This window comes from Choristoneura fumiferana, chromosome 4, assembly GCF_025370935.1.
Source record: "Choristoneura fumiferana chromosome 4, NRCan_CFum_1, whole genome shotgun sequence".
NCBI lineage: Eukaryota > Metazoa > Arthropoda > Insecta > Lepidoptera > Tortricidae > Choristoneura > Choristoneura fumiferana.
Window position 1 is genome coordinate 18,994,446 of NC_133475.1, and position 25,524 is coordinate 19,019,969.

At 37.0% G+C, this 25,524-nt stretch overlaps 1 protein-coding gene across 1 annotated transcript in view; it reads left to right on the forward strand.

Moving 5' to 3' along the window:
• LOC141427594 (tachykinin-like peptides receptor 86C) overlaps window positions 1–25,524 on the forward strand; it is a gene marked incomplete in the record, with an annotated part of 87,073 nt that overhangs the window by 41,500 nt on the left and 20,049 nt on the right. Inside the window, 4 exon segments of the mRNA XM_074087182.1 lie at window positions 365–499; window positions 6,797–6,874; window positions 13,204–13,354; window positions 15,208–15,404. Of these exon segments, the coding sequence (XP_073943283.1) occupies window positions 365–499; window positions 6,797–6,874; window positions 13,204–13,354; window positions 15,208–15,404 (561 nt within the window).

A 25,524-nucleotide genomic window follows, 5' to 3' on the forward strand; every position in this document is an offset into this window, starting at 1 on the left:
ACAAACTGAGACATCGATGCACAGAAACACCAGAAAAAGAGACCAGCACTGGGAATCGAACCCAGGTCCTCAGCAATCCGTGCTCCTTGCTATAACCCCTACACCACTGCTGGACAGGAATCTAGACACGAATTTTTCCTAAGCATACATATCTCAGGTTGCATTTCAACTTTGCTACTTAAGCCGCAGCACTAGCGACATCTATGTAGCGTCGACAGACGTCACACTCTTTGTATTTTCGATATGGTTTCACGGGATACCCGTAAAAGTAACAAATTTGGAGTTGAAATAAAAAATACAAAAAGACTCCAAAAAACCAATCATAATAGACAGATTTTATTGATATAAACTATTTGTCCCACAGATACCAAGCGATAGTGCGTCCGATGCGCCCGCGGATGTCCAAAACGTGTTCCTTAATCACGATCGCCGTGATCTGGGTGAGCGGGATGCTGCTCGCTATACCTTGCCTGCTCTACTCCACCACGAAGGAATACAGGTAATTTACATGTTTCTTCACCGTCGTCGTTACCTGTCAGTACATCATGCACAGTGTTACTCTCGCCAGCTTCAAATCAAATTTATGCAAGTAAAATTTGTTCATGATCATAAATTTACACTAATAGGTACGTTCTCTCTGCAAATCGTTGAGTAAAGGAGCGGCCACACTGCTGCTTAAAAAAAATAACAAAAAATGGAACCGACTACAAAACCTTTGAAAATATTTTTCTAGGTATGTACTAGGTCGAAGTCGGTGCCTCAGCGCGAGCCAGCAGGAGTGGGACAATAGTCGTCTACCTCTTTTACATACTATGAGTTTCATTCAATCCCTCCTGCTGGGTCGTGCTGTGTCACCGACTTCGAGTTAGTACGTACCTAGAAAAATATTTTCAAGGGTTTTGTAGTCGGTTCCATTTTTTTATTTTTTTGGAGTCGGTATTACTTTTTTGTTAAAAATTTTCTTTATTTCTCACTTTTTAGTGATTCGTAGCCAAAGTACAACATCTCACAACGATTATATCAGTCATCAGCTTCTTCGGCTTCAGCAAAATATCAGTTCAAAAGAATCATTAACTTAAAGCTTCTTCTTAGTCGCTTATCTAGGTTTATTAATCATGATCGCTTATAGACGAGCGAGCATTACTTAAGCTTTGATGAGTTCCATTGGTCATCACGATCCTCTTCATCAGGTCCAGGTTACCAAATGATACTTTCTGAATGTAAATGCTCATCTTTGACGACCAGATGGCCTAGTGTTTAGAGAACCTGACTACGAAGCGTGAGGTCCCGGGTTCGATTCCCGTGTCGGGGCAGATATTTGTATGAAAATACGAATGTTTGTTCTCGGGTCTTGGGTGTTTACTATGTATTTAAGTATGTATTTGTCTATATAATTATATTTATCCGTTGCTTAGTACCCATAACACAAGCTTTGCTAAGCTTACTTTGGGACTAGGTCAATTGGTGTGAATTGTCCCGTGATATTTATTTATTTATTTATCTTAATGCTAAAAATGCCAAAATCGCCATAGGTATGCCTATAAAATTTGTGGTTTGCCCTCGATTTCCCTAGAATCCCATCATCAGATCTTGACTTGGTGACAATGGGACCACCTCAAAAGAATACCCTTTAGATTAAAAAAAATTGAAAATCGGTCCACAATTCACTGAGTAATCGGTGAACATATATAAAAAAAACCTCATCCTTTTTTGAAGTCGGTTCGTCGGTTCTCCCGAATATTTTTTCCCGCGGGTTGCAAATTTTCTTGAGTAACTGCGGTTGGCAGTCTCCCTGACTGCCTAATTTTCAGAGCTCCTCGCCCTCTTTTAAACTACAAAAATTTGCGGTTAGAGTCCGTATTACCATCTGTTTGAATAATTTCGGAAAGTTTCGGACATTAAGCCTAGGTTACGATGTCTTCTAATCTGACTGTTCACTGCTGTATTGGCATGTCGTATCACAATTTTTCTATTCGATTAATCCCATCGTATTAAATTTACATAAGCGGTACCTATGTACATTAATATGACTGGATGTGTCTTATCAAGTGATTTACCGCTGAACGGTTACTTGCCTTCGTCGATATGGATTTGCATTTAATTCCCTTTGTGCGAAGCATACGTTGTGAAACTGATAATTTAATTCTATTGGATGGTTATTGTTACCCAGTGAATGTTTGTTTAGAATTTAGATATTGTTGAAAGGACACAGATATATTATACAAATTGTTCCGAAAATTACACAATGCCTTACACTTCATTGAACTCGTGATTGAATTGAGATAGTTTATGGGCCAGAGAGTGACATATGCTACTTTTTATCCCGGAAAAATGCACAGTTCCTGAAGGAACAGCGCGCGATAACCGAATTACACGCGGGCGAAGCCGCGGGCATAAACTAGTATATAATATACATATACAACTCTTAAGGAGCAGCCACACCGATGCTTAAAAAACGATGACGGTGTGGCTGCTCCTTTATTTTATAGGGCCGTTAGGAATTATCAAATATTTTTACACGCTCTGCTGTGGCAGATATTAATACAGGTAACTGTTCACCTTGAAAATCAACCAATATATTTGGAAATCATTACGTCAGTAGCAATAAAAGAAAAAAAGGAATATTCAGATCATATAATATTTGCAGGACAGTTCAGTCAATGCTGCCCAACCATTATGTAAAAAAATACGAATTATATTTATAAATTAAGATAATCCATACATATGGCTCTTTAAGTTTTTGCTCGTTAGTCTAATTTCAGTTAGTTCGTTAGTTCGTTGGCTAGATTTCATAATGAATGTTTCGTGAAATTTTTAAACTAACACGAAACTCTGCAATTAAGCCAACAGCGTCTGTTGCTCTTTACTCATAGTCTTAATTATAACATCTCAAACCGTTTTTGTTATTTTTTTTCACGTACTGCGTCAATTGAATAAAGTGTCTTATAAATAATTTTGTGATGAAGCATTCACCATGATCTTGCGTTTACTCAGTATATGTATGAACGTGTTGTTTTGGCTCGTTAATAATGGGGGATAGTAATTTAGGTCTGATGGTTACCTATTTGCGTATGGTCAAAGAAAAAAAACCGTCCCGTGGAATTTGTATACAATCAGGTATCTATGAATATCCAGTGTTAGCAGAGCTCCTCTCCTAAGCAAAATGAACTCATGGGGTCATTATAGATGGTTACTGATATAGCCAGACAGACATAAATAGTAGATTGTACAACAAGAGCAATAAAACGAGCCATTTTAGCCAAGACGTTCATGGCCACTCAAGCCGGTACGGCGAGGGTGGATAGACACGTTGAGGGAAAAATGAGTTTAATGCTCGAGTTTTACACTCTGCTTTTCACTTAGATTTCGAGGAAATGAAATAGCAACAGTGGAAACAATTGATCACTTTCTATATGTATAAACCTTTTATTTTTCATTCATTATTTTATAATTATATATGTATTTTTTAGTTTTATTGATTTATTTTTAATTTATTTTGTATTTTAGTTTTATATAAACCTTGGTCTTAGACGAATATTTTACTTTATGCACTCGAGCATAAAAAGTCATTTTATGTCGCCTAGATGCAGCATAAACACGTACTTTACGAGCATGAGAAGAGAAAAATTGATTTCAGATTTGTTTTTAACATTTTTTCTATAAGAGACACCTCCATACGAGATTTATGTTCCTAGGACAATCGGAAGTACCTACCCTATAAGTTTTCGGTTACGACAATTTCTACAAGGATTGTGTTTTATACATTTCTAATTTAACTTTTTACTTAACTTGGTTAGGTGTAATAGTTATAAAACAGTACTTTATTTACTCTTAATTAAAAAAAGACTATCTGCCACTCTTCTTGTGGCGCAATCTTCATAGCAATATTATCTTTCCGAAAGCACTGGAATTAAGAAAGTGACACGTACCTATTAGAGCCCTTTGCGGCCTGCTTACAGAATAAACGTTTTGATTTTTATTTTAGAAATTGACACCAAATTCAAGTTTCAACACATTTCAACATATTCAGGAACGTTGATGAAACAAATGTCCTGAATAATACTAATACATGGACATAAAAACATATTATTTATTCATTAGAAAATTTTCAATTTAATAACTTACGCATTACCTAATAAACTAAAGATAAAACCAAACTAAATAAAACAAAAATGTCAAATAAAAAAAAAAATTAAAACTACAAATAAACACAAATAATCAAAAGAAACCAAACAAAATGACATAATCATAATAATATGTTAATTTTGACGTTCGGTACTACAAAAATCTCGCCCGAAAATTTAGCAATTGTATAATTTCGGACGTCCGTAATATGAACGTTCTTAATTAGAGAGAGTATAAATCTGGAAAATGACGGAATTAATCACTTTAGCTCAATATTGCCTAGTAAACTATTAAATAAAAAGTTAGACGATGTTAAGAGAGTTACCAGCGAGCAATTCTGAATAGTTTGACTACGTATTGTTGCAAATAAATTAGCAGTTAGCTATTCAAGTTTATTGCTGTAACAAGGTCGGTTACGAAGTACTAGCTACGCTGTTTCTGGCACTTTCAGTACAAGGAAACTAGAAAGCTTGCAGAGTGAAGCTCGAAGTTTATTGTTAACGGGCACAGTCACGGTCTTAAACATATTATATATGTACGATTGTACGTAACCAAAATGTCAGAAATATATATGATACACCTAACATACATACTAAGTATTTAGCATTTAACGTGCATAGCTACACTTATTCACTTTCATTTCTTTCATTTAGACGACCAGATGGCCTAGTGGTTAGAGAACCTGACTACGAAGCTTGAGGTCCCGGGTTCGATTCCCGTGTCGGGGCAGATATTTGTATGAAAAAGACGAATGTTTGTTCTCGGGTCTTGGGTGTTTAATATGTATTTAAGTATGTATCTATCTATAATAATTGTATTTATCCGTTGCTTAGTACCCATAACACAAGCTTTGCTAAGCTTACTTTGGGACTAGGTCAATTGGTGTGAATTGTCCCGTGATATATTTATTTATTTCTTCAATTTGTCTGTTTGTAATTGATATGGTTGGTACTGGTCCGTGTTGATCAATAAGTGAATGGTGTGATTTATAATCTTTGCCAGCCAGTTCCTTTTGTCGGAGGCATCGCATCGCAAAAGAAAATGTTTAAAAAATATTTATTGCCACGACAGCAGTATTTAGTATTATTATCTTTTACACTGAACCACGTCACTTCTCCCTTGTCTATGGTTTTAATTTTTTTTTTTATTTTTTTCTCTTTCTGACTGGGGCAAAGGAACTGGCTCATGCATACATGTTTATTTAACGTTTGGGCTCCACAGAAAACCAGCGTTGCTGCACATAATGTGCGGCAACACATGCTGAGTGGAGACCCTTTTTGGTATCCTGCCGTGTCACCTAGTAACATAGTTTTAGTGATAGTTCTAGTCTTAGTTTTAGGTGATACCTACTTATGGAGCCAAAATAAACCTTTCTTTCTTTCGTTCTTTCTATTTGACGCTACAGCTGTATAGCTGTATGGATATTTTTGGACTCAACGGCACATACATACCAGGGTTTGTTTTATTGAAAATTTTGCTAAAGAAAACTTTCTCAAAACATAATAAACTATATCTACAAGGTGGGGCCTCACAAGTTTCGCAACGCAGTTCTTATACCTATTGCTAAAAAGTTTTGAGATGCAATGATAACCAAGTCGGTTATTTATTTCAGTACAGGGGTGTCCATAAAACTCGATTTTCACTAACTTCCTTATTTTATAACCTAACCACCAAAAATGGAAAATCACCGACTTTGTCGCTTCAAAGTTCAATATCTTAAGAATGGCTGAACCGATTTTGATGAAACATATCTAAGAACCATCGCTAGAAAACCTGATTTCAAATAAAAAACCACATTCAAATCGGTTCACCCGTTTAAGAGCTACGGTGCCACAGACAGGCAGACAGACACACACAGATACACAGACATACAGACACACAGACGCACATAGCGGTCAAACTTATAACACCCCTCTTTTTGCGTCGGGGGTTAAAAACTCGTTTGCTCTAATTCTAGTACACACAGTTTCCGCAACAACGGAAATTAAATCCATATTTTGCAAGCTCACTCTTCAATTCAAACGAAGTTTGCAAACTGGAATCCAAATCGTTGAGGGGTAAACGTCTCAATATTGATCTTAAACTCTGCCCGAGTTTCAGAATATACAAGTAGTGGATAGACCTCGTACAAAGTTCGTCCCGATCGCTACTACCATTAAATTTAGTGCAGTAAAATACAAATATTCGTTACTATAGCTTTTTCCCGCGACTTTGTCTGCGAAGAATTCGTTTATCGTTAGATATCCCGAGCGAACAACGCAATTTGCTATCCCATGTCCTTTCACAGACAGAGTCAGAGATCTGTTGCATTTTTTGTAATATTATAAGTAAGAATGACTTGTCTGATAGATCGTGATATTTATTAAACGTGAAGTTTTTTACGAGAACTTTGTCAAACGTGAATTTTGTCAATCGTTAACTTTTTCAAACATCTATTTTGTCTAACGTGAATTTTGTCAATCGTGAACTTTGACAAACGTGTATTTTGTCAATCGTGAACTTTGTCAAACGTGTATTTTGTCAATCGTGAACTTTGTCAAACGTGTATTTTGTCAATCGTGAACTTTGTCAAACGTGTATTTTGTCAATCGTGAATTTTGTCAATCGTGTATTTTGTCAATCGTGAACTTTATCGAACTTCTATTTTGTCTAACGTGAATTTTATTGGCAGGTCCAAAGGTACGCTGAAAACGGCGTGTCTACTCAACTGGCCCGATGGTTTGCCAGATGTCTCTTACATGGATTTTGTGTAAGTAATTATGATATTTTACTTATAAGACATAATTTTATAGGTCTATATTAATTCGCATAAAATTAATGTTCCTTATTGAAATTGGCATAACGGTAATTCGGATAATTATGAATCCGCATACATTAATTCACATTAATGTTATTGGCATAGCGATAAGTTGGCATACATTTAATAAGCATAACCTTAATTTGCATAAGTATTAAACAATGTAAATATAAAGTGATTATTTTGAGTGTCGATATTGTTTTATTTACTCAATTTGATCTCAGAAGTGAACTACTAACTATGTGAAAATATTTACTCTCGTACTGTTATAAAAAATACCTAACATCGAAAGAGCGTAGCTCCCGCCTTAGCCTTCTGAACCTAACCGAGTCGGTTTTGCCCTGACCAAGCTAATTCACTTGCTTGATAAAATTATGCGAATTCATTTTATGACAATAAAAAATAAAGATATAAAATAATGTTATGCGTTTTTCAATTAGGCGAATTCATTATTATGCTAAATAAGTTTTATGTTTTTTTTTATAATTATGCAAGTCTGTGATGTTATTATGTAACCCACACTAGTATTTACATGTCATTACGAGTGTATAAAAGGCACACGAATTAATATGTATTTACAGGTTTTATGCCTCGAATGTTTATTCTAAAACGTCTATCAACTCCGGGACTCTAGACGCAATTTCCATCGACATAAACAAATGTCACTATTATCTGTATTGACATGTCAGCTCGGAAAACAAAACACTTTCTCAGAGACATCCATTTCAACCGATCCCTCCGTCCGAGTTTCCATCGGCTCTTCATCCAAAAGCTATTACAATAATTGTGTGCGAAAGATCCTTTGTGAATACGGATCCGCTGACTCAATTCGTATGCCATTGTAAACGTCGTGTCGGTTACAAATGTTTGTACACTTTAGCTTTGATCAAGGAGTACGTTATAAAATTGTACTTTCATTTACACTCCAATTTCGACAGTAATACCATTCCTTCGCACCCCTATTTGCATAGCGAACAACTAGAAATAATTATAAGCTTTTATTTAGTTTCACCTGTCCCGTTGTCTGTCTCTCTGTAGTCAAATCTTGCAGGTTAAATTCGACCAACTTCCGTTAGTTGGATTTACTTGAAATTTGTTATACTTTTTTTTTCATTCTGCTGGATGGCAAACGAGCAAGGGGGTATCCTGATGGTAAGAGATCACCACCGCCCATAAACATCTGCAACACCAGGGATATTGCAGATGCGTTGCCAACCTAGAGGCCTAAGATGGGATACCTCAAGTGCCAGTAATTTCACCGGCGTTCTTACTCTCCACGCCGAAACACAACAGTACAAGCACTGCTGCTTCACGGCAGGATTAGCGAGCAAGATAGTGGTAGCAATCCGGACGGACCTTTCACAAGGTCCTACCACCAGTACCTGCATACTTATGTAAATTGCGTGACAATACATAAATCTGGCAGTGACATCCAGGAAGTCTGGTCAGGATCGTCTCCGCAGGACGAAACTCTTTAACGGTTAATGGCATCGACTTGAAATTTGGTATGCAAATGTAGTTTGGGTGGCAATACAAGTACAGTCGACAAAAAAGTAGAGTCAGCATAAAAAGCTTGTATTAAAAATGATTTTTTTCCAAAAACTTTTTCCTAGTCGTTTGCACTGCGAGAAGTGGGACAAAATTCCAGGATTTCACATTTAGATATTAGTATTAGGCTTTGAACTACTGGGAATCTGTTCAGTGTGGGCTTCTAGGATTTTTTTCCCACTTATCTGCAGTGCGAACAGCTGGATCAACGGGCACCTGGGAAAAACCAATTTCGACGACCTATCCCAGTACTAAGATACTGACTATGAAGTTTGAGATCCTGGGTTCGATCCGCGGTCGGGGCAGGTATTTTTTATAAAAATAAGAACATTCTTAGATTTTAGATGAATATTTTTTTACAAACTTAGCTTAATTTGGGATTATTAATAGTATTATTAATAAATTGCTCATTGCTTCGCATTTTTCAGATCGCTATTAATTTGAAAAAAGAACGCACGTATGCAAACAATAAGTATCTACCCTTTATCTACCTATACAGTGATACATCTTCGATATGTGAGAACCTATTTCACCCGTCAACGCTTTCATGAATAGGAACTTCCCGATGCTCGATTTCATAATAAAGTCGTGGAATAATAATCATTTTGCTGTGAATGTTTACTCGAGAATATTGTTTGCTTGCTTTCTTGTCATTATTATCCTGCTGATTAAAACGGTCGTACTGAAATTCAACAGAATTGTTACTTATTTTTCATAATAATGGACATTTTGTTTACGGAATTTAGACCGTGATTACCATGAAGGTCTCTGCCTACTAAATCGTATCATACTATAACCGTAATAGGAGTGTCAGGAAAAAATAATATTCCTTGTATTGACAAATAACCAACCAAAATGTTAGAAAACTCTCGACTTCGTTCAATATCTCAAAAACGGCTGAACCGATTTTGATGAAACATGTCTAAGAACCATTGCTAGAAAACCTGCTCTCCAATAAAAAACCCGCATTCAAATCGGTTCACCCGTTTAAGAGCTACGGTGCCACAGACAGACGGAGAGAGACACCTAGCGGTCAAACTTATAACACCCCTCTTTTTGCGTCGGGGGTTAAAAAGTATGCCCACTAGCACGTTTCTTAACCACCCGTCGCCGTCGCGTGCCATGCATGCGCGTTACATTCCCTGCCTGGCACGTTCCTATTACGGTCATGATATGATTCGATGTAATGGGTGAGATCTTTAATGAGCTCCTGATCAAGCCAGGTTACTTGCCGTTCAATCAGCAGACAAGTAGAAACTTTTTGCACAATAACTAATTAAACCATTATAAACATTTAGCATAACAACAACGTGCTTAACTAATTTGCCATTTGAAACAATACCATTTTGTATTAATAAATGGAACGCATACTAACATTTGGTATAACGTCAGTGGGTATAACATCAATTGAAAATACAAGCTGAAATATAGATGCACAGAAAAACCAGAAAAATAAGACCAACACTGGGAATCGAACCCAGGTCCTCGGTATTCCGTACCGCGTGCTATACCGCTACACCACTGTTGTTGTTCCAAAAAGAACAATCTTAATTTGATTGCTTAATAACGACATCTCTTGTCCGAGTGAGCGGTTAGTTCCAATGGAATGCCGAAAGTTTCTCGATGAGGGCTACGGCATAGATGTTGCTAGCGTCACTGCTTAAGTGGCTAAATAAGAAACAAACAAGCTGAGATATGTGGTGCATAGGGAAAATTCGTGTCTGTGCCGTTGACCAACAGTGGTGTAGCGGTATAGCACGCGGTACGGAATACCGAGGACCTGGGTTCGATTCCCAGTGTTGGTCTTATTTTTCTGGTTTTTCTGTGCATCTATATTTCAGTTTGTATTTTCAATTTAGGTTTTACGGGATGACCGAAAAAAAACAATCTTAATTGGTATAACATCATTTTACATAATGGGCCTGAAAACTTTAAAAATTGTCTAGTTTAGGTTAGCAATAAAATTGCTCATAGTACAAGAGCTGGCACCAATTTTTGGGTAGGTTTTGAGGCAAGCTGAAAACTTGTCCCATACCTCTCCTATTATACCCCAACAGAGAACTGTAGACCTGGCTGGTGAGTAGTGGGGCTAAATCAACCAACCAGGCAATATGAAATTTTTATATTGTGGTTGAATGTTAAAAAAAAAAAAATTTTGCAAAAAAATATACAAAATAAATAAATACATTTAAATGCAACTGGAAATTTTAACATTAATTATTTATAACTAAACATAAGATTTTAAACAGACAGATCTTTTGGTGGGGCTTTTTTCCTGTCAGGTGATCTATCAAATAATTTCATTTATTATACTTAAGTTATGTTAACCAATTATTATGGTCCCAGAAAATGTTTTTTTTTTTTTGTTATAGGTACGTCGTCGTCGTCTGTACTTATACTGATTTAACACCTGTGCAGAATAAAATTATGCATTTCATTTATATGCAAAATAATATTAGTACAATATCATGCAAATCATTATACACCCAGATTACGTGAGATCATGATGCTAGTAGATGCATTGAAATGTATTGAATTAAGAAAGCTTATAGTAGGGTTAATCACGAAAAATTATTTAAATCTATACCGTGACGTGGAACCGTAGTTAGGCCGTGTTCAAACCAAACTGACTGACAGCCGCCGACGTTACGCAGTTTATTGTATTTCCATACATATTCACTTTTTCGTTCACATCTAACTAACAGTACGCAGTTTATTGTATTTCCATACATAATATTCAGTGAGCCTGCTCACATTCGGCGGCTTACAGTCAGTTTGGTTTGAACACGGCCTTATAGAAAGAAAGAAAGAAGGAAGAAAAAATGTGCATGACATGAAACTCGAAACTCCCTGTCCCTCTGACACTTGTATTATTTAATACGAGAGCGAGAGGGACGGTACGACACGAACTTCGAGTTTCGAGTTTCGTAGTAGCCCTGCCGGCGCTGATCTTTCTTTGACACCATCTGGTCATCATACATTGAAAAGAAATACAATAATAAAGTGAAAACCGATACAAAATTCAGATAAAAAACACACTTAACATTATATGGATTACCGAAATAGGCATAGGATTTTCCTTTACTTCTTTGGACCATAATAAAAAAAAGCACAAGCATTAAAAATTTGCTACGCTTTTCCATCTAATAAATTCCACAAAGCATAAAACCTGACGGTGCGCCTAATCCAAAAGACTGCACCGGCTGCAAAGCTGAAAACTAAATCATAAAAGCCATTGAGAGCACCTATTCGTGCCTGGCCGCTTCTTCATTGTCCGTTTTAGTATTCAGACTTCGTAACTGAAACCTTTGCCGCATTTTAAAATCTAACCGTTAAAATTTTTGCAACGGTAATTAAATTTAACGAAAAGCAGTAATTAAGTCTTTAAGTTAACCAGTTTAGGTTAAATATGTGTACATCCAAGTGAGAAATAAGTAGCGGAGACGGATGCAAATATCAACTAAAAAAAAACTTATTTTTTATAAAAATATTTGTTCCGACCGAAGATCGAACCGAGAAAGGTACATCAAACTTTGTCAGGTTCTATAACCATTATACTATTTTTTAATCGTCATTTTATTACGTAACCTGAAGTCCGAGTTAACCTGGCGTACCTGGGGAGATCTCTAGGGCAGGTCTTCAATTATTCAAACGCCGCGTCCCGAGCACTCGTAACATGTCTGGACTAGTGCCAGCCAAGAGTGCCGCTCAGTTATGGATTTTCAAACATGTATTAAGCTGTCCACAATCATTCTGATGTGCATGTATTTATTATGATTTCTTAGTTTTAATTTCTGTTTTATTAGTGGTTGCTCTGCGAAGAATTATTCTATCGCTATCTATCGGAAAGTATTGCAATTATCCGGAATAAAACTGTCGTAATAGAATTTCCAGGGTATCAAACTCGGTTGAGCTGTTTTATCCTGACGATGTAACACACAAACAGAGCGATTCGTTCCTGATTCGTCATATTCCTAATTGGTCATATTCCTGATTCGACACTTTCCTGACGGGTCATATTCCTGATTCATCATATTCTTAACTCGTCATTGTACAGTTAAATGAAATTACGAACACGTGCTTACAGTTGGTTAGGTTAAGGTTATTTTTTATGACCATGACCACCCAGAACCGATGTAATAAGTGCTCCGAAACGGTTCTGGGTCGTCATAAAAAAATAACCTTAAAATAACTGACCAAATAATTGTTTTTGTGCACGTGTGACGAATAAGGAATATGCCGAATCAGGAATATGACGAGTTAGGAATATGATTAGTTAGGAAAGACTCAAATTAGGAATATGACCAATTAGGAATAATATGACTAATCAGGAACAAATCTATTTCTCGCTACATTTCACACTGTAGCGCTGGAGTCCGAAGTTCCGACATATTTTACGATAATAGCTCTCTATTGCTGCCCACTTTCACATCAGGTCCTTTACTTACCCCACGGGGAGAGATGGGTTTGTCCTATTCTTAAACTGGGCGCGGCAAAGGGTTTCCTTAATTATTTTCCAAAATTATAATGTTTTCGCGCCTGATAAAATCCATTTGCGACCAGAAGGCAGGCAGTTATTGTCACCACCGTTTGAGCGTGGCCTTTCAACGCGGAACGATGCCTATCTCCTGAGAACTATGCCGTCGACTGACATTATTAAAGATGATTTTAACTTTATATTCTTTCCCAATTAATTTGAATATAAGTATTTAACAGAACTATTTGTCCCTTAGGTATCAGGTGCTGTTTTTCGTAGTGACGTACGCAGTGCCAATGTTGGGCATGACGTTCTTCTACTCGGCGATGGGCCGCGTGCTGTGGGGCTCGCGCTCCATCGGCGAGCTGACGCAGCGTCAGGCCGACTCCATCCGGTCTAAACGGAAGGTAGGCCGCATCTTCTACTCATCGTCTTGGCCTGTACAGGTCCAACGGCAGCGCACAGGCTTCATCTCGGAACGAGAGGGCTTGGGCCGTAGTTCCCTCACGGACCCAGTTTGGATTGAGAATTCGAACACGCCATTAAATTTCTTAGCAGGTGTGTTCTGTGTCAGAAAATCTTAGAGGTACGAGTCCGGGCTCGAACCCACGATACACTGTTTAAAAAGCCATGGGTCAAACCTTCTTAGATCACCACTATATACCATTATTAGTTTATGTTACACGAAATATAGGTCAAATCCTTCGTTATACGTTTTACGCAATACGAGTATTCCAGCATATTCAACTACGCAGAAAATCAAAATTGCCACAATTTTTCAGTATAACAATATTATCGTAGTTATAAAGTAAATATTTTCTCAATATCAGCGCAAAGGCAAACTGCGATGAAAATATTTACTTTTTTTATTACCTTACACTTTAAATTTCAAGCGAGCACCGTATTATAAAATAAATGTCATAACACCATCCTCATCATCATCATATCAGCCATAGGACGTCCACTGCTGGACATAGGCCCCCCCATAGACCTCCAGTTGCCTCGGTTGGAAGCGGCCTGCATCCACCGTGAACCCGCGACCTTATAACCAGGTCATCCGTCCATCTCGTTGGTGGGGGGGTAATGTCGTAATCGTAACATCATTATAAAATTGATAACGTAGAGTATCATGCTTTCACAACTACCTAAATTCAATTTATGAAGACATTTCGTACGTAATTTGAAGTTACAGTTGCAATTTGAAATATGTAAGTAGTTACAATAATTAACGAAATGAAAAGGGTTTTAAAAAAAAGCTACAAAACTAATGAAGATCAAATTACGTCAAAGGCTAAGGTGACAAAATATGTACCTAAACAAGAGTAACAACACTAAACACAGTCACGTTCTACTTTTTTGGCATAATCTCGTATCGCGTAGTATCGTTTAGCATAATTATATAATATCTAATTTTGCTATTTCTGTTTCTTTGGCTAGTTGAAGTATAACTTTGATAGTGATTTATGCTTAACCTTAATAGTGACCACAAAATTCTATATTGCTCTCGTGTCTAACATTTTTAATGCGCAAGTGGTCTCCACGTGGTTTCTGGAATTATACTATCAAGTTGCAAAAACTACAATCACCGTACAACGTGCCTCTCAAAGAGAGTTTAACTTGACACTGGCGAAATTGTCCTATTAATTAGGACAGAAAAGCCATACTTTAAAAGAGAAGAAGAACTTAACTGAGATTCGATTTGTAGCATTTGAACATGGCGGATGTAGACAATTTCTGTTTCTTTGGCTAGTTGAAGTATAACTTTGATAGTGTTTTATGCTTAACCTTAACAGTGACCACAAAATTCTATATTGCTCTCGTGTCTGACATTTTTTAATGCGCAAGTTGTCTCCACGTGGTGTCTGGAATTTTACTATCAAGTTGCAAAAACTGCAATCACAGTACAACGTCCCTCTCAAAGAGTTTACTTTGACACTGGCGAAATTGTCCTATTAATTAGGACAGAAAAGCCATATTTTAAAAGAGAAGAAGAAGAACTAACTTAACTTTCTTGTGCTCAATATGTGTGAATTATCCATTTTTATTAATTATAGACTTTGAAAAAAATTCACAACATAGGACCTTTAAGCTGTTTTATACTTCTAATAACTAATTATCTAAGCTGTTGATTATCTTTTAAACAGTAATAGTTAGGCCACTAGTGTTATAGAGAAATTAACTTCATTTGACCTGTAGATTGTCCTCTTAAAAATAACGTATATCAAAAATAATACAGTGTATATCTATTCTATTGTTCTAGGTTGTGAAAATGTTCATCCTAGTGATAGTAATATTCGGCATCTGCTGGTTGCCGTACCAGTCGTATTTCATCTACACGCACTTCGACCCGGCCGTTTTGTACAACAAGTACGTGCAGCACGTCTACCTCGGGTTCTACTGGCTCGCCATGGCTAACGCTATGGTCAACCCCATCATCTATTACTGGATGAATGCCAAGTGAGTAGTCTATTTAATGTTTTAAACTTCCGTCAGTTTCCCTTATGATTAATACTACAATTGGGACTTATCGCGAACAAACGAGTAATAACTACCCTGATGCTTTGACCATAATACAGTTACCACAAGTAAGTATACATACGTACACTGGCGAAGCAATTCAATGGTGTGTTTGATGTTCCCAATCCACACTGGGCCCTCAAACCCTCTCATACTGAGCCTGTGGGATGTATATAGGCCGCGATGAGTGAAATCAGTGAGCAATTTCCATCAGAATAGCTTAGCGCAATCACTAATTAATTTCACTAGCGGTATAATTTATAAAGAAAATACTTATAAAGGTCTAAAGGGCTAAACAATTATTCCAATATTTAGGCGATGTGAAGCAGTGTGGAACAAAATTGCGAAATAGATTTTGGGCGAAAATAGAAAGAAAGAAAGAAAGAAAGAAAGAAAGAAAATATTTAAAAAATATTTAAGAAAATAGCTCGTGGTGACCTTGTGCGTACGAGCGGACAAAATCAACTCCCCCTTCATACTTTGTAAAGGAAATGTCATTGCTTTAAACTTCATCATCATCATCATCCCAGCCTATATTCGTCCCACTGCTGGGCACAGGCCTCCTCTCAGAACAAGAGGGCTTGGGCCATAGTTCAGTGCGGATTGGGAACTTCACACAAACCATTGAATTGCTTCGCAGATTTGTGCAGGTTTCCTCACGATGTTTTCCTTCACCGCAAAGCTCGTGGTAAATTTCAAATGTAAGTCCGCACATGAATTTCGAAAAACTCAGAGGTGCGAGCCGGGGTTTGAACCCACGACCCTCTGCTTGAGAGGCGATAGGTCAAAGCACTAGGCCACCACGGCTTTTTAAACTTAATAATAATAAAAAATTAACGAAGCAAGCAAAGTATAATTTGCCTACATACTCATAATAAACCAATATAATTTATCTGTGCGTTAAACCTACGGATACATATACTTATAGAGACTAACAGAAATCCATACTAATAATTTATAAATGTGAAAGTAAGGAAGTTTGTTTGTACCGCTTTCACGAGTAAATTAATCAACCATTCATGATAAAATTTATGAAATATAATATTAGTAGGATGATGTGAAGTCTAATACCTGTGTTTTCTATTCTATTCTATTCTATGTGTTGGTGCTCATGAAGTTTTTTTTTTTATACGACTGGAAGGAAAACGAGCAAGTGGGTCTCCTGATGGTAAGAGGTCACCACCGCCCATAAACATCTGCAACACCAGGGATATTGCAAACGCGTTCGCTTGTATTGTACTTCTTTGGTTATAAAAAAAACTGCCAATATTTGAAGAGTCCACGGAAAGAACATGTTTGGTCACCTTTTTTTTCCACTTGAGATTTGAATCTCAAAATGCTCGCAAATTACTATGACTTACCATTGAATGAAATAATCTGAAAACAATATAATATGTTTTTTTACTTTTTAAGAAATGGTAACCATAGTAATTGTTCGTGATGACTTTCAAACCGCTGTAGCTCAAAAAGTTGCTATAGGTGACTGGACCATGTTCTTTCCGTGGACCCTTCATTTTGGCTTTTATAAAATAACGAATGTCTGGCCGTCGCAAGCTCTTGCTTCATAAACTTAACCTTTTGTACTAAAACCTTTCTCAACTTTAATTAAATAAAACAGACATGAAAGTCCGAATAAAACTTTCGTGTTTTTGTGCTTCGAGCTACTAAACAATAGAATAATGTTATATAACCCAAGACGTGGCGAGGCCGAGACCGTGAATATCTCGGCGCTTGCCAAAACCTAACGTTAGCGGGGAAACTTTAGGAAACATGCCCCAAATAAAGCTGGGATTACTTCGGCTTCAGATCAGATATATTCTGATTTATAGAAAAGTTACTTTATTCCGCAAAGGCATCGTCGAATATTCGTAATTGCTAGAACTAAATAAAGGATCTATTGGATGGAGCAACGTGATCTTTATTTACTATAGTCCATTCAGGATAACATTGGACTCTAGAAGGTCACAGAAGAAGGGGTTCTAAACATTTTTTGTGAAGTCGTAAAAATAAAGATGATGATGATAAATAAAAGAAGTAATACGATGAAGTCGTAAGTTAAGTTTGTGAGTAGATTAATTAATACGTAATATACTTACAAAATAACACAATATTAATATGTATAGGTAGAGTCATTCACAACGACGCGTGCCGTGGTTCTTATTACAATGTCATTAATGCCTAATTTTGACAAAATCACGCGTCTTCGTGTCTGTACCACTGTCCAGCGGTGTTGTAGCAGTTTGCATGGGGCCACAGATATAGATTACACTAGATAACACAAACACCTCAATCTGTATGAAAACCAACCGTGTCACTTTTTTATATCTACTGTGACGTCTCAAGAGCCTAGACAAGATTTTAGACGACCAGATGGCCTAGTGGTTAGAGAACCTGACTACAAAGCTTGAGGTCCCGGGTTCGATTCCCGTGTCGGGGCAAATATTTGTATGAAAAATACGAATGTTTGTTCTCGGGTCTTGGGTGTTTACTATGTATTTAAGTATGTATCTATCTATATAATTATATTTATCCGTTGCTTAGTACCCATAACACAAGCTTTGCTAAGCTTACTTTGGGACTAGGTCAATTGGTGTGAATTGTCCCGTGATATTTATTTATTAAGAGCGAATTAGCGATGTGAATTCCCCGATGTCCGCGCTAAATCGATTCAAATGCGCCGCCCGCCCGCGCCGTGGGGCTCGAGTCAGTCACTAGTCATGATTAGTCAGTTAGCGGTCAGTCTTTGTATGGGGCCAACACCGACATTTGGTCGGGGTTCGGACACGCGAAGTAGATGCATTTGCGTAATCTAGTGTAATCTATATCTGTGCATGGGGCACTAGTGACTGTACTGAAAATGACAACTATTCACGACAATAATTTTGATTGATTGACGCGTCACCACTTTTCACAGTCCGACTTCCTGTTAGAACTGGGTCAAAGTATAACAAAAATACGGCCTCGACGTATATCGTATGTAGTAAAAGAATAACAATTCCTCCAGGACATAATGCACAAAGAACATCACCATATTATTCCTGAAATATACTTGCCAAATATTTGCATGACGTCTTTATGTTTGCGCCTCGTCTTAGACGTAAACAAAGGGTTTAGTTGCTTAGCTCTCTTCGCGTTCGCTGTAGGTCTTTATGGTAACTTTTATTATGTACTAAAGTACCTGGTACAACGTTAGGACTCATGAAGTACCTTTAAGTGTCTGTGGAGATATAGTATACGTTTTTTACAGCTTTTTTGTGAACACGGAGCCTTAATAGGATCACAATGTTGTCCGTTTGTCACAAGTCTGAAAATCTTATTTGTTTATGTCTGTCTGTCTTTGTCAGTAACCATCTAAAATGACCTTACATTGCGTAGATTTTGCTTAGAAGAAGGCTCTGCTAACACCGGATATTCATAGATATATACCTACAAATTTCACGAAACCCTTGGTGTGCGAGTCTCGCACTTTTAGCTTCCACTGACTTTTAAACTCATGCTTTGCCGGCCCCTAACTCCAAGATTGACTGGTAAAGATTCCTGAAAGGGATAATCTCGCCTTTACACATGTGTCTCAACGTTTATAATTGTGTTTACATACATACAATTTCTAAACAACATGATGAAGAGCCCTCACTGGGCAAATGGTATAGTCACCAGCACCAATATCTGATACAACAAGCGTGCATAAATATCTGATACGACTCTATTTCCAGGGTCAGAAGGACGTGTCAGATATTTTGCACGCTCCGCTGTGGCAGATATTAATGCTGGTGACTGTACACCGTCGTAGGTACTCGTATGTATTCTGAAGCCAAAATTTGGTTTTGCTAGCAACCTTGGTCCTCAACACCAGAATTTGCAAATTACACCTTTGACAGTAACGTCATCATCACCATCATTATGATACAGGCCATTGGTTGACCTTTTCAGTGAAATAAAGTAATGATTTCCATGACATTGGCATGTCAGTATAATTTCTCGACTTCCAGGTCAACGTTCCGTGACCATGATCACCTGTGCTCATGCATTTTATTTCAAGGTCAAAAACTACCAGCGCTTCCGGGAAGACCATCATTGCCAAGAAAAATGCGCCGCAAGAAACTTGGCAGAAAGTCATTTTTTGAAAATTATAATAATAAAAAATAAAAATAATACTAAATTTTACAAACTAAATTAAATACTATATTAAAAACTAAACTATATCTAAAAAAGGCCCCTGCGGCATTGCGCCAAGATGCTGGCAGCATTTCCTCGTTGAATCGCTAGGCTAATTCTTTGACCGAGGTAGCTGCCAGGTCTTCGGTCACCGGTGGCATCGTTAAGCCTCTTAGAAATATCTTTGAAGAGGCTTAGTGCTCCTGGGCCCCACGGACCAAGGGTCTCGACACCGAAAGGGACGAAATTATATTCTACAGTACTTATAAGATATAATAGGTACTGCATTAATACTTCTTCGTTATAGCAGAAAAATAAAAATTACTGCACATTTAGGTACTATGCATTATTAAGCTTCACACTTGTCTGGTATTTTAAATGAATGAAGTTTTGGAAGTTGATCGCTTACCTTCTAATTTCGGAAATACACGTGTAAAATTTTAAAAGATAAAAATTAAATACATAATGTCTTCTTATTAAATAATTTTATTCTGAAGCGGCCATATTCAATCTCGAAAGACTCAGACGCCAAAATTTAAATCCCGTTTCCGAATTCCTAGCTAGATTTTTCCAAGGTAAAAATTTCAATTTGAAATATATCTTTCTTTGTCTCGGGCAGTTCAATGTGCAGTTCTTTTAGCACATAAATTCTATTGTTCAACTTTGGAAGCGCATTGAAATTTGAAATGCATCTGGCCGTTTTTAGGGTTCCGTGGTCAACTAGGAACCCTTATATAGTTTCTCCATGTCTGTCCGTCTGTCTGTCTGTCTGTCTGTCCGCGGCTATGCTCAGAGACCGTTAGTACTACAAAGCTGTAATTTGGCATGAATATACATATCAGTTACGCCGATAAATTGGTAAAATAAAAAACAATAAAAAGATTTTTTTAGGGTACCTCCCATAGACGTAAAGTGGGGGTGATTTTTTTTTCTCAACTAACCCTATAGTGTGGGGTATGGTTGGATAGGTTTTTGAAAACCATTAGGGGTTGCCTTAACGATTATCCGATTCAGTGATCTGTTTGCGAAATATTCAACTTTAAAGTGGAAATTTTCATTCAAGTCGAGTGTTCCCACCCCTCTAAAATCTAAACTAATGGGTGGAAATTTAAAAATAAATCAGGATGGTATTAAATATATCAACAACGTAAATCATAACAGCTAAGCTTGCTTGCTTTTTAGTATATGAGTAAATGAGCAGCCTAAGGTATAAAATAAACGTAAACTTGGAAGATTCCGCACACAATACGAAATCCTTAAAAATATATTACTTGATCTTTTTGTAATGGCTACGGAACCCTATCTTGGGCTTATCCGACATGCTCTTGGCCGGTTTGTGGCTCGTGACAGTGGGTTTGGTCGTCAGTGGTCGTACTGGTTGTGGTGGTAACAAAAAAAACAGCGAAAGTTAACATCAAGGGCTTGTTTCACGGCTCATTAATAAATACTAAGTAACAGACGTGTGCAGATTCTCTTTATTTGGACAAAACGGAGACAGCATCACAAATATTTGTCGTAAAAAATTATCAATTAAAGGTGGAATTTACCTCCCGGTAAATGTATTTTGCATTCTATACGTAATGTCCCTAAGCGTTGAGTGGTTAAGGTATCTGCGATATCCGAGCTTGGGAAGTCTATTTATGCCCGTGCCAATCCAAAACGTGCCGGAAATTTCAAACGGAGCTTTCGACTTCAGCGCCATCTGGCGATGTTATGATTGCAGGGGTAACTTTAAATGGAAATAAGAACGTACCGGTAAAATAAGAACGTACCAGAACAGAAGAAACAACATTTCACGGAAAAATCCCACTAATGTTATAAATGCGAAAGTTTGTAAGTCTGTTTGTTTGTTACCTTTTCACGTCTTAGCCGCTGAACCGATTTAGATGAAATTCCGTATACAGATAGTTTGAGTAGTTATAACCATAAAAAATCAATTACAATACAAACTTACAGGTTACTTGCAGGTGGTAGGACCTTATGCAGAGGCCGCCCGGATTGCTACCACCATCTTGCTCGCTCATCCTGCCGTGAAGCAGCAGTGCTTGCACTGTTGTTTCGGCGTGGAGAGTAAGACAGCCGGTGAAATTACTGGCACTTGAGGTATCCCATCTTAGGCCTCTAGGTTGGCAACGCATCTGCAATACCCCTGATTTTGCATCAGGTCTCTTACCATCAGGAGACCCACTTGCTCGTTTGCCATCCAGTCGAATAAAAAAAATGTGGTGTTATAAAACGATTAATTTGTGAAACAAAAGTTTGCGAAACGTTGTTCGTTAAATGAATATTTGTTTAACGCTTGTTGCCAAATGATTGGATACAGAGTGCGCGCCATCGCAAGTTAAGATATATTAGATAGTCCCGGGCTCGCGGGCGCTTTCTTACTTGTTTGTAATACACATCTACTGCATCTCAACTTGTAGGAGGTGTGCGTAATACGGTTGTGTTTCAGTATGTATAGTACATAAGGTATTTGGCACCTGTAGGGCGTAACTCAGTTATCTATAGATAACTGACATTCGCGTGACACGGCAGCGCGGCGCTGATCTATTATGTATTAAGTATTCCTCTTTTATAAACAGTTTTTGTAACTACGTAACCAAACACCCGGCGTCAAAACTCTCAAAGGCACTTACACCCTTTATGAGGTGAGAAAACCCCAAACTACTCAACTCTTCACGGTTCACTGGCTCCGCGATAAAAAAGGGATATTTATCACATAGAATATGACTCCGGGGAAATTTATAAGCTTTTCCATTCAAATAGTCCGTTACAACTACAGCGAACATTTTCCGTTATCGTGTTCTCTATTCATTGCGCGGCGGAGATGATCGCCGCAGAGTAGTAACCTAGTGGAACACGCAATAGAGAAAGAAAACTTTTGCGCGTGGCCAGTGGCTCGTAGCTGTGGCTTATCAAGGCTGTTATTTCACTCCCTAATTGAAAAGCAAGGGGAACCAATAGAGTGGTAAATCAAACTATCCAATTGTGCAATACATAAATAATTTTTCACAACTTATGTATCGTGACACTAGGGTTACCGGCTCAATGAAAAAAAAACCGCGGTTTTTATAAAAAAAAAAACGTTCAAATGCAATTGGCATTGGTCTCAAAAAAACAATGTTTATTTTTATATATATTTTTCATAAAATAGGCGAATTTAAGACACCTATTAGAAAGGATTTTGGTTTTAGTTGCGTTTTAATTTTTTTACCCTATTTAGAAGTTACCGGAATTATAACCATACCTAGTTGCCATGGCGTTAAAAACTACGTTTTTCGTTGCCCATCACAATTATTAAAAAAAACGTTGTGTTTTCTGTCACTTGCCTGTGTTAGAATTAGGCAGTTTAGTTATATATAACATTTATTTATCGTGAAAGTCAAACAAAGGTCCCGTTATTTTGCAAACATACGATCAATTACTTAGTATTTTTTTACAAAAATGTTATAAAACTATTTTAATAAACCTATTCCTCGAAATGGCTTCGGAGTTAGACCACATTGTAAAAAAAGTGATCAATGCCAATTTAGAACCGAGGTTTCCCTCAAATTAATAGAATAGATATCTAAGCCCTAAGAAGTATCTCTCTCCCTCTTTCAAAATGCAGGGATATTTCACTGTATTTACGCTAAAATGAAACCATGAAATATGTGCATTTTTTTTTCATTGCTTGACAAAGTATTTGTACTGTATTATAATTGAATTCATAAAATCATTTTCAGATAAGGAATTATTAAGTAGTATTTTAGTTTTACCAATGAATCTCACGTAGCCCTTATTTTCTTTTAAAAATGAAATATCATTTATTTCAGATAACTACGATCTATAATTAGTATGTCCTTTCGGTAATATTATTTGTTTAAAGGTGACCGAGATATCTTTGAGGTGACCGAGATATCTTTGAGTGTTCGATTTTTTCGTCTACACGTGTGACAGCATCTTATTACAGTGGGGCTCATTTATAACGTCTATTCTAGTGTAACGCCCATCTGTTGCTGGGTTAATTAATAAGATTAGACATTAACGCATCGCTGCGTAATGCAGTATTTGACTAGTTTTTTATTATTATTACTGCAATGCAACCTATTAAATGGAAATTATTATCATTATTTGCTTCAAAGTTTTTTACAGGTTGCCTCACAATGTTTTATTTACGTGATGGATTCGATTTGAAGCATTCGAAGATGGCGGATTAACAAATATAACGCTATTTCGTTTAAGCTAGTTGAGTATAATTGATAGCTTGTTTAGACACGAAACCCTAACTAACAGTGATGACCAAAAAATCATATCTCCGTTGAAACATTTTCTAATCGGAATGGTTGCTCGCGAAATCTGGATTATTACTATCAAGTTTTTCATATTGCAAAAATTACATACCGCACAACGTCCCTTCTAAGTTTACCTTTACATGGCGAAATCGTATTAATAAACAAAAACCATTAAAAGAAAGAAGAAGTATTACGTGTTAATTCCAATTAATCATTTTATATTGTAGTAAATCTAACGGCATTCGTTTAAGATACCAGGGTGCGAATATCATGACAAAAAATAATTACACTTCATTTGAGGTAAATTACTTTAAAATTAGAAGTAAATCTTACCAATAAGTTTTCTTGACACCGTCTAGTGTTTACCTATCCTCAAACGCGGTCGTGGGTTCAAACAGCTCCACCTGGAAATTTCAGTGCGAATTACATTTGAATTTCACGAGCTTGCGGAGAAGAAAACATTCGTGATAAATCCAAATGTAATGCGATTTAGTTGTAGTTAAATCTATGGCCCATGTGGTAACTACCCAAGTTAATCTGTGAAATTAGAAGTAAATCTTACATAATAAGTTTTCTTAGGTCTTTGGTGGTAAAAAGTAAAGTAACAATTACTTAGCTAGCTTGTGCTCACGGATTTTCCCTCGTTACAGTATTTCATATTACTATGTTTTTCGTTTTCTGAATCCAAGGGTTTCACTTGGTCGTTGATGCGTCAGTCAGTCAAATAAATAAATGTAGGTAAAAAGTAGTCTATGTCTGTCCCATAAACTATCTCCATGCCAAAAATCACGTCGATCCGTCGCTCCGTTTCGACGTGAAAGACGGACGAACATACAAACACACTTTCGCATTTATAATATTAGTTACAAAACCTTGTGATTAAGGTGATAAAAAGTCAGATAATCTTTTTGTTTGATCCATCATAAAGTTTCGATGTAGTTACAAAATTACTATTTTTTCCTCACAAGATTTCGTGACGTTTTCCTGACGTCAAAAATTTTTGGATGTTTTATGCAGTTTATGTTTCATGATGTCGTCCTAGTATTAATAATTTCTTGACAAACTGATTTCTTGTCAATTTCATGACGGGACAACTTTTTGTGAAATACTCACCTATATTAAAATTTTGCACAAACAATACGCCCGATTTCTTAACTTATCTATAATATTCATATTTTCATACTAGTAGTTTCAGAATTTTTGGTGTCGTAATCGTAACGTAGCTGACAGCTACGGCTTTCCACTAGAGACGTGTGAGGAATTTGATTGTCATGAACCAATAGAATCACTGCATTTGTCCATCCTCGCACAGCACAGCTCCAGTGGAAACAGTTGAGGATAGGTAAATAAACCGTTTCTTTTGGTTCATGACAAACACATTCGCAACGAACTCTCGCACATTTCTGGTTTACTGATGGGGTGCCCGAGGTTTTTAACATCTTGTCTATATTGTATTGTGTTGTAAAACTCTTCATCCTACTTATATTATAAATGCGAAAGTTTTTGTGTATGTTTGTAACTCCTTCATGCTAAAACGGATGGACGCATTTGAATGACATTTGGTACGTAGATAGCTGGACGTCTGGAATAACACATAGGCTACTGTTTATTCCGATATTCCCACAGGACAG